General features: G+C 41.8%; 1 protein-coding gene across 2 annotated transcripts; it reads right to left on the reverse strand.

Moving 5' to 3' along the window:
* Positions 1–8,049, reverse strand: Gmnn (geminin DNA replication inhibitor). Of its 2 annotated transcripts, none has more exons than XM_032885108.1 (7): positions 7,924–8,049; positions 6,524–6,581; positions 4,880–4,957; positions 4,063–4,198; positions 1,619–1,701; positions 1,312–1,422; positions 1–367 (listed from the first exon to the last, which is right to left on the reverse strand). In XM_032885108.1, exons 2-7 carry the CDS (start codon positions 6,572–6,574, stop codon positions 206–208), a joined length of 621 nt encoding a protein of 206 aa, XP_032740999.1. In that variant the 5' UTR covers positions 6,575–6,581; positions 7,924–8,049; the 3' UTR covers positions 1–205. The 2 variants fall into 2 exon arrangements, with proteins under 2 accessions (XP_032740999.1, XP_032741000.1); XM_032885109.1 differs by lacking the exon at positions 7,924–8,049 and adding an exon at positions 7,523–7,582.
* Positions 8,050–10,929: the final 2,880 nt, after the last annotated feature.

A 10,929-nucleotide genomic window follows, 5' to 3' on the forward strand; every position in this document is an offset into this window, starting at 1 on the left:
TAAATGTTCAATAGGAAATTGAAGTTTATTTAATATACACAATTCACATCTGACACTGACAAAAATGAAAATGTTATTTACATAAAACAGGTTAAAAATACATACTATCTGTTTTTAATGTATTAGTAACCCCAGGATTCCTGGATTCCAGCACTTGTACCATGTAGTTAATTTACCAAGAGCTATACCAAAGGGCAGTCACATCTCATGTACACGCCGTGCCATCGGAAGAGGAAGACACAGTCTCTTCAGCACATGTCCCAGTGTCTGAGTCTTCCGGTTCAGAATACTCAACAGTTTCTTTTTCAGAATCAAATTCTTGACTATCCGGTGATTCAAAGTTATCCAGAGGTTCATTACTCAGCCTCTTTTAAGGAATAAACCAGTAATTTATTGTCATCTTTTAAGGAATAAACCAGTAATTTATTGTCAATACCTCAAAATTGAAATCTACTACTAATCATTATGCTGATATAGCAGCCAATGTCATTCACTTACAGTACAAAGTCCATACAGTGCTCTATCATTTGCTAAATGCACTGACTGAGCTCCTCCTCCCAAAACACAACGTAAAATGGTACTTCTCTGGGAACCCACAGAACTGTGTGTTCTTAATTCCATTACTAGCTGGGGAACCATAGTTTTAAAGTCACAGAGAGGGCTAGTTCAGTACTTCAAAGACTACCATGGCAGGACTGGAGAGGTAACTCGATGGTTAGAGCATCCAGTGTTCCACCAGAGGACCAGAGTGTTCCCACGCCAGGTGTCTGTAACTCGGCTTTAGGCTAGACTATCTACACATACTTACACATAATTAAAAACGGTTAAAAACAAACACTGTCATGATTCTAAAATATTAGGGAAGCAATTTAATGTGAGAAGGTTTGACTTGAAAAGCTTTATTCCCATTAATAAGATGGATTTGCTTTGCACATCCAACAAAGACTTAAAATGTGAATCAAGCCAAGCCTGGTAAAGTCACAGAAATGAGCTGATTCTGAGACACATATTAGCTACTTCCCAAATTTAAAGTCAGATAAAACCACAAAGCCTACTTATTTTATAAATGATAGCTGATATCAAGCTTATTAAAAAAAATAAAAATATGTCAATTGTGCAGTAGAGTCTTTTCATTCTTTTTTCAGACATGGGTATTTCGCTCCCAGTTTATAGGAAAGGAAAATGAAACCCTGACAGGATAAATAACTGCTCTAACCAAACCTTAGTGGCACTGGGATCATATCACAGGGCTGAACACTCACTGATCACAACACGGCCAATGACCGAAGCCATGAATATAGGAGAGCCTACCTCGATTACCTCTGCCATGTACTGTACGTGCTCAGCTACTTCTGCCAGGTCTTTATTCTCCTTTCTCAGGCGGGCAATTTCACTGTCCTTCTGTTCAATTTCTTTATGAAGCTGTATAAGAATAGAATTTTAGTATTCCATTGAACTGCTCTGACCTTGAGCACCCTCCCATGCAGTAGCACAGCAGGACTCATTTTACCCACATAGCCACACTTCCTTAGACCAACAGTCAGCTACTCTACCTAGCCTTCCTACACTGATGAGAAAGACCACCACCAGAACCTTAAGTGGTATAAATGATGCTTACTTTCTCGTTCTCCGTAAGTGCTTCATAGAGAGCTTTCCTCCGTTGTTCTGCCACTTCTTTCCAATACTGAGAAGATGGGTTTTCTGGGGGGGGTTTAATCAGTGTATATAAAAACAAAAACAACCTTACTGCTATAAAAAACAAAACAAACAAAAACAAAAATCCACCCAGTAATTTATTCCTATTGAAAAATCCCAATCTAATTTTCTTACAACATATCAAAGCTTCCAATCCGTAAACTGCAACAGAAGGAAGTACAGATTATTTAATGTATTACCTACATTGCTTGATTTTACAAGATTTGTTTTGTGCTTTTGCATTTTTATTAAACTTTTATGGGGGCTCTGTCATCTCTGAGCTACACTCAGTCCAAATATATTTGAAAAGTCTAGACTAGTTAATATGCATATAGTTCTTAATTTTGAATTTGTTTCAAGCTCAACATCTGCGGCAAGAATATTATCCTCAGTTAATCATCAGGAAGTACACAGCACTGTTACAAAAAAAACTGAATACAAAATTTCATCAGTTTGATTAAGATCCCATATACCAAATTTCTGCCTTGTAAAGACTGTTTCCTCGGTTATCAGTAAGAGATCTAGGGAGTAAAGCTTGAGTTGGTTGATCTGTTCCCAGCCAATAGCAACACTACTGTGATTCTTGCCTAAACCTTCTGTAACCAACAACCACAGCTGTTGATTTCAAAATGAATTCTCCCTATTCAGTTTTCTCTTATATCATTACAGATTCAATGTTCCTTCCCATTCAATGTACTAAGAGTAATTCTGTTTGTCTCTCTGTCTGTACTTTGAGACATGTATCCCAGGCTGGCCTTGAACTTCGTAAAGAGCTGAGCATGGCTGTGAAGTGACTCTTACCTTCACCTTGGAAGGACATGTATTACAAGTGTGTGACTCACTGCTCATTTTGATGGTGAAGTTTTCACATATTTAATCAATGTGAATCTCTTCAAATAGTCTGTTTCTTAAACAGACCCACCATTTTACCTTATTTTCTGATGTAAGAAACTTAGGGATCAGCCACTTCCTCAAGAGCAGCAGTGCAGAACAGTAAAAACCAAGGATTGGCTCTCTAGTGTGTTTCTTGCTTTCAATTATTTATTGACACTCTTCTCCCAACTCCAACGCAACAGAGTTCATCCTTCCCTTCTCCAGTCCACACTTGGCTTTTCCATTCACCCTACAATGAACCTGCCTCCCAACAATTACTTATTCGCACCAATCTAAAACATACACAAAGTTTTTAACAAGATACACCAATGCACTAATAACAGATTCAACAAAACTCAGGCATTCTGTGCAAGTCTTTTCATTCTACTGATACATCTCACCGAAATTCTAAAGTTAGATATATTCTGGTACTTTCAGCACTAGAACAGTACTAGATCATCGATGACTGTATGAGCCATGTTTTTGCTATGAATTGGAGCTAACCCTTGATTGATGTTAACCTATCTAGGTACAAACATTCAAGAGTCCTGTTTCTTAGGCTGTCCCACAACAAAGCTACCGTGGATCTATCCAGTTGCCCAACTGTTCCTAATCTTGCCCAATTGAAGTACTTTCTGCTTCTAAACTTCCTTACAACATCCCAAGCAACTCAGATCAAACCTACCTGTTCCTGTGACCTTGGGCGAGCCTATGCTTAAATTTCTCATGACCTCTGATCACTACCGAGAAAGTGTCTCACCAATGAGCTAGGTGTGGCAGCTCAAGATTGTCGCTGAGGCAAGACTGCTTTCAAGGCCAAAATAGGACTGACTACACAGTCTGGGCTGCAGTGTGTCTCACATAAAAAAAGTCCAACCCACAATGTTTCTAAAACATCAGTTTCGTCTTCTGATTTCTACTCCTCCATTAAAAACTACCACTTATTAAAAGTGTTTCGGCTAGCAGTGGTGGCACTTGCCACTGATCCCAGCACTCAGGGAGCAGAGGCAGGCGGATCTCTCATTTGGAGGCCAGCCTTTTTCTCAGAGTGAGTTCCAGGATAGCCAGGACTACACAGAAAAACCCTGTCTCAAGAAAAATATTTTTAAAAAAAAGGAAGGAAAAAAAAAAAGTGTTATTTCTCATTTACCTTCACCCCCTTTCCCCAGTAATGTTCCCATTGGTCCCATTACTTCGTGTTTTCTTGGAATATTCAAATCCATTATCCACTAACACTTTTCTGAAAAGCCCATTTCTGGGTTTGTAAGATCCCAATGCAATTTACTGAGATGCCAATCCAGTCACTAACCTGTTCTTTAATATTTCACCCACACTGGGATCTTGCCAAACAAATGGTTCCATGTGTCCAAATTTAGAGTATTTCCATATTCACAACACAAAATTTTAAACTATCAAACAGTAACCCCACCATGTACTATATACCCTCATCATAATTCAACCTCTCAAAACAAGGCTGGGCTCCTTTTTGCATACCTTTAGTCATAAGATCACAGGCTTCCTGGGTGAGGTCTCCAACACTGTTATTTTCATTGGCTTCAGGACCACAGCTTGAAATCTTAGATGTTAACTGGTCATCCCAAAGTTTCCTTTTGGACAAGCCTTTTGGCAACTGTGATAAAAACACATATTTACTTAGATGTGATGAACAAGAAAGCTACATTATTTAATTATGTAATTAAGAATCTTTTGTTTTTTAAGTTATACAATTCAAAACTACCAAAATAGGGCTGGTAAGTTAGCTCATCAGGTAATGGCACTTGCCACCGAGACTGACAACCTGCATTTTGATGCAGGGACCCACACAGTGAAAGAAGCAGAGTCCCAAAAGCTCCTCTGGCTCAGTGTGAACAGTGGCCCTTATGTGCTTTCAAGTCCATGTATACCCTACACACCCACATAGGTACCTGCAGATACAAAACAGTTGCAGCTATGTTTTTACATCAGAGTTTATTTGCGTGTAGTTCTTGGCCAGAAAAGGGTGTCCCATCCCTTTAAGGAAGAGTCACAGGCAACTGTGAGTTGCCCACGTGGGTCCTGGGAACTGAACTCAGGTCCGCTGGAAGAGCGGTGTGCTCCCAGAGGTACTACATAAATGTAATTTAAAAAAAAAAAAAAAAAAAATCAGAATGTATAGTATTATTTTAGGAATTTTATTTGCAAAAACTATTTTGGTTAGGATTGACCTATAACTTAGCTATAATAAATTAAAGATTAGTTTTTAAGAAAGTCTACAAAATGTCTCGTGCTGATTGGCCAGCCCTGCCCACCCTTCCTAGTCCTGTACACATACCTCATTTTCTCTGCCAACAAGAGACCCAGCTGCAGAAGGCTGGATCATCTTCAGCGTTCTCCTTGGGACAGGGCTACTCTAAAAGTCAAGATGATTCATGATCTTGGTTACTGCTGAATGGTTACTTTCAGAGTTTCTATATACTTTGACTTAGTCTTACTATAATTTCAGAGAGAAAAAAAAAAAAATCACTAAGAACACAAGATTTGGCCTGCTATATATATAAAATCTTACAATGCTGTATCCAAACAAGATATTGGCAGATTTATCTCCCAAGATTATAATAAAGTTTAAAGAAATCCTTAAGAATGGATCCTACCATCCAAACCAGATACACACATAGAACTTTTCTCATTCTGATACATATTCTTACTGTAATCACAGTCAACTTATCTTAGTTAAAACACACGCAACATACTTTCTATGGTGGCATTGACAGTTCAAACACTATATAAGTTCACAGTAAAAAAAAAAGACTAGAAAAGATCTTTAAAAAAAAAAAAAAAAAAAAAAAAAGGCTGGAGAGGTGGCTCAGAGGTTAAGAGCACTGACTGCTCTTCCAGAGGTCCTGAGTTCAAATCCCAGCAACCACATGGTGGCTCACAACCATCTGTAATGAGATCCGGGGCCCTCTTCTGGTGTCTGAAGACAGCTATAGTGTACTTATATATAATAAATAAATCTAAAAAACAAAACAAAATAAAAACTAAGCCATACTTGGTGGCACACCTTTAATCCCGGCACTTGGAAGGCAGAGGTAGACAATTTCAATTTCTATGAATTTCAGGATAGCCAAGGCTCTTAGTAAGACCTTGCCTTAAAACAAGCCCTTCCAAAACAGCCCTCTAAAATGCCCAAGCTATTGTTTTAGAACAAAATGTTGCCTTCTTTATAATATGTAAATAGCCCCTGTATAGTTCCTGACTTGAAAGTTCTATTTAGAAAAAAAATGTCATTGGTTATACTACGACCATGGGATAGCAAACACTGGTAAATACTCAAACAAGGCTAGCAAGAACATGACACCACGGCAGCGTGAGAAAGTTACTGTACTTCACATGACAAAGTTCACCTTTCCCACGGTAAAGTTTCTACTGTTGATTATTGTCTCACTATTTAACTGAGGGACAAATGCCAGCTACCACGAGAACAAATATTATAACAACATTTCAGATATAATGCAGATTACAGATTAATCAAATCTCCAAACACGAGAAAATAAAACCAAATGTTTGATGTTGATAATGGTCAGAGAAGCCACCTAAGCTGCTGTCATGCTCACATTCAAGGTTTTCATGCAATAGAATGTAAGCTTTCTAAAAGACAGTCCACCGAATGTATACTGTTAGATTCTTTTCTCTAAACAGAGTGCGTTAGAATAGCAGACTCCAAGTTTCACTCATGTATTTAAATCTTAACCTTTTTAGATAACAATCTGATATTCTACAAACCCTCTTCTCAAAAATATATGTAAGAGTACACTCAGTTTTCCAAAATGAATCCTGAATTTAAGCTTACTCTGGCGCTTGGGGAAATAATTTTAGCCCAGGGGTTTAGGACCTGGGCAATGCAACAAAACTTCACTTCTTAATTAAAAAAACAAACAAATGAATTCAAGCGCATTTAAGTGGCTCCATTACATACCTTCACGTTCTCTTGGGCTCCTTCCTGTTTCTGCTTCATACTGAGATTCATTTCTCAGCTGGCAAAACACACAAAAAAAGGTGATTTAAATATGATTTCATTATGTCTGAAGGTGGGATCTAGATTTTTTTAAAAAAAAATCATTTATACTACAAAAAACTTACTACTTTTTGGTAGAACCACTATCTGTTACAATGGCATGGTGTCCTGTACAAACTACAGAGCTCTCTAAAAGACCTGAGAAAGGAGTACTAGGGAAAACACTTTGGCACATGCAGATCCACCCTAAAGAACAGCTTGCACATGACTGCAACCCTGGAACTGGTGGAGATAGCAACCTATGCTACATGGCCAAGATCCTGTCTCCCCCCCCCAAAAAAAAAAACAAAAAAACAACAACAAAAAAAACAAAAAACAAAAACCAAGATCTTTTGGCTCCAACCAAGATGTAATTCAGTGAGTACAGTGCATCACTGGCATGCACAAAGGCTCAACTCCGTTCCTAAAACTGCCAAATCAGACCTAGCGGCACAAGTCCATAATAACAGCAGCAGGGAAGCAGAAGAAACAGAATTCAAGGTTATCCTCAGCTATGTAGCAAACTTAAAACCAAGCTCTATTTAAAAGGAGGCTGGAGGAAATCGGTGCTTAAACTGTACCCTCTGCCTCTTACTTATTTGATGTAATTAATAATTTACATTGTGTCTTAGCACTCACACATGTATGCAAATATAAAAAACTTAACAGCCCAGGCAGTGTGGTTTCTATTTCCATTTCACGCTGATAAAACCTGATCACAAACTTATTCGCAGGTACCTAGATGTGTTTCTTCTTTTCTTTTGAAACGGCTAAGTAGGCAAAGCTAATCTTGAATTCCTTTATCTCCTGACTCAACCCCTGGGTGCAGGAGATTGAGCACTACCACCAGACCCAAGACTTGGATAATGCAGGCAGTGAATAGTGAGTCATGACCATTGGGATGGCAGACGCAGGACTTACTGGCCTTGTCCCAGGAGCAGCGTTTGCTGCTGTCGGTGAGCTGGCCGTAAGATCTATACCCAATTCAATCCCAGCCAAGCCATCCGCGGCTGCTAAACCACCTCCAGCCACGCCCAACGCGGCGCGCGCCAGCCAATAGAAAGAGCGAACACTAGAGCGCGCCAAAACCGACCCCCGCCAATGGCGCAGCCCCTCGTCTCAGCTCGCCCAGCTTTGCCTGACTGTAGGGCCGAGACTCGGGTCCCTTCAAGTCCCCAGTCCCCAGACTTGGGTCCCTTCAAATCCTCGCCTCCACCGGCCGGTTCTCCGTGGCTGAGAAGCAGGCCTGGCTTCGGGCCAACCGGGCGATACCGATACCGGAGTTGCACTCGCCCGCCGACCCCCCGCGTCCTCGGACTCACAGACAGCAGTGCTCCGTTCCCAGCGAGCGTGAGAGCCGTACAAGCCCCTGGCACCACACCGGACCCAAACGCGCCAAAACGACCCGAACCTGCAGACTAACCCGCCGCCCCGGTCGCTGACGCACTGAGAGGCGGAGCCTCGGCATTCAGCCAATCGCCTCTCGCCGCCGCCCACCGCGCCCGTGGCTTCTGTGCGCCTGCGCAGTCGGCAACGGTGCGTGTATCTGAAAGAGGTCACTAGGGCTCCTCTTGACTTACAGGTGTGTGCCCTCTGACCTTACCTTCTGACCCTCTGCTTCCGGCTCAAAGGTTCCGTATTATGCCGACAAAGACAAAGGAGATCTACTCCCACTAGCGACAAACACGAGAATATACATATATTTTTCCCAAGGTATTTTATATTTGTGTATGTTTGGTTTTTAGTATACATACATGCAAGCATGCATTCCTAGACCCACGTACAGGTTCACACGCATTAAAGGAAGTAAATAGTCGAAACGTGATGATTAGAACAGAAAGTCATACTGTGTCAGTACTAGAAACAGCAAGGGCCCGTTTAAGCTAACAACAACAACAAAAAAAAAGTTAAAGCTAAGGAAATTTTAACTCTATACTAGACAGATGAATTTTACTGTATTTGAACTATACATCAACTGACTGGCAAGACGCTCGTTGGTTAAGAGTACTTGTTCTTACACAGGACCTGAGTTTGGTTCCAGCACCCACATGGTGGCTCACGACCATCAATAACCCTAGTTCCAAGGGATCTGAAGCCCTCCGTGGTAAATAAGCATCACACAGAAACACACTCACAGGCAAAAACTTTGAAAAACCTATATACCTCAATAAATCTAGAAAACAAAGAAGGGTTGCAACACAGGAAGAATCCAGAGAGGATTTCCGATTTCCTGGATGGGAGATAGATAGATAGATGGATAGATAGATAGATAGCTCCCAAGTTTAAAGCCAGCCAGGTTTCACAGACAGAATGCGGAAAGAGAGAGGGCTGCTAACACCAAGGCCTGCCTTATCAGTCAATAACAACTTAAAAGGAAACAGAACTTGGGCTGAGGGAGCCTCAATGGCATAAAGGCTGAGAAAAGTAAATGTATGTGTTACCTTACTCGTGACAAATACCTGACCAATGCAACTTAAGGAAGGGTTTGTCAGAGCTCACAATTTAAGGGTACAGTCCTCAGAGTGAGAAGGCATGGCAGTAACAGTGTGTGGGAAGCAGCAGGCCCCATACATGCAGGCCAAGTATTCATACACATCCAAAATGTTTCATACATGCTGTTCCAGTTAGCCAGCACTAAATCCTGCTCAATGGAAAGACATTCTATCATTTCATAGGCAAAGAACCTGGGTTCTATGGTCTGGCCAGTTACCATTGCTGTCACCTCTCAGCCTGGACTCCCCTGGCAAGTTCCAGAGGAACTGCACGTGTGTTCTGCCTTGGAGTACTGGTGACTTCTCCACTCCCTCATGCTCTCTAGTGAGACCTGGACTTTAGGTCTGGGTGAGGAAGAAATGTCTTTGTGGGGAAGTTGAGATTCCTTGTGCTCCACCCTGACAGAAATCCTGGTGGACAAGAACTTCTGAGTTCCCAGCTCTAGCAGCTTGTTTCCGACAGCAGCAAGCTATACCCTGTATGTAAAGTTGGAGTCCCTGCACAAACGTCAGTATCCAGAGCCTTAACCCTACAGGCACTAGGAAGCTCTCAGCGGTGGCTGGCGTTGACAGCTTCCCGTTAACCTCATGTTTGGGGAATCTTTAGTCCTCAACACTAGCCAGCATTAACATGTTAGGCCGGGATCTGAAGCAAGAGAATCACCGCAACTTCAAGTCCTGCCTGTGCACATAAAAAGTTTCAGGCCAGAACTGATCTCAGAAACAAGCAAACAAGTCAGACAGGGCAGCTCAGGCCTGTAATCCCAGAACTCAAGAGACAGAGACGGGAGAATCATTACAAATTTAAGGCCAGCATTGGCTACATGATGAGTTACAAACAAGCCTAAGCTACAGGGGAAAACCTGCCTCAAACAACAAAATAACAAAAAAATGACCTACATACCCAAGCATGTTAGTGCACACCTTTAATCTCAGCACACAGAAGCAGAGACAGAAGGATCCCTGTGAGGTCCAGGCCTGCCTGGTCTACATACTTCTAGGAAAGCCAGGGCTATGTAGAAAGACCCTGTCTCTCAAATACACCAAACAGGTTGAGGTGTCAAGGCTGTTGTGGGCTGTGAAGAGTGTCGTGCTGCTGTCTCCAGGCTTCAGTGGAGTGTTTAGAGTCCTGGTAGAAGAGCACTGCCTGTGTGGGTGACAGTCCTTTTGCTACAGCTGGCCAGGGTAGCTGGAGATATCAGTAGCTGTCAATTAGCTTTGTCCACCCACATTTTTGTTTATTTACAAAAACATGATCATGAGGAATGTGTACAGTAAGAACTTAAGGAGATATCATGACTACTAATGGTGATTTTTAACAGGTTTGGTGATACAGATTTGGTATGGGTGAGTTACTAGAACTCCAGGCAAGTGTCCTCCCAGTGAGCTACCTGGCCAGCCCGCTGGTGTTTGTGTGTCCCTTATGATCTTCCTACTCAGCTCCCTGAGTGCTACCATTACAGATAGGCATCACCACCTTCCCTAAGCCCAGGGAGAGGCAAATATTTGTCTTCTGTCTCAACTGCGGAAGCCTGATGCATTTCAGAAGTTGAGCAGAAGCAGGAAGACAATGCCATCTGCGCCTGTAGTGTCTCCCCTGCGCCCTCTATTGGTAAAATGCAGCACTTGCAGCAAAGGGGAAAAGTACTGAGCCATTTCCCCCTTTAAAAATGTGTGTGTGTGTGTGTGTGTGTGTGTGTGTGTGTGTGTGTGTGTAAATTTACTAACTTCTGTATGTAAATGGGAGAGTCAGAGGCCAACCCATAGGAACCTGTCCCTTCCTTTTACTGCGTGGTCTCAGGAATCAAACTCAGATGGTGAGAGACTTGGCAGTAA

Source organism: Rattus rattus, chromosome 14, assembly GCF_011064425.1.
Source record: "Rattus rattus isolate New Zealand chromosome 14, Rrattus_CSIRO_v1, whole genome shotgun sequence".
Taxonomy (NCBI): Eukaryota; Metazoa; Chordata; class Mammalia; order Rodentia; family Muridae; genus Rattus; species Rattus rattus.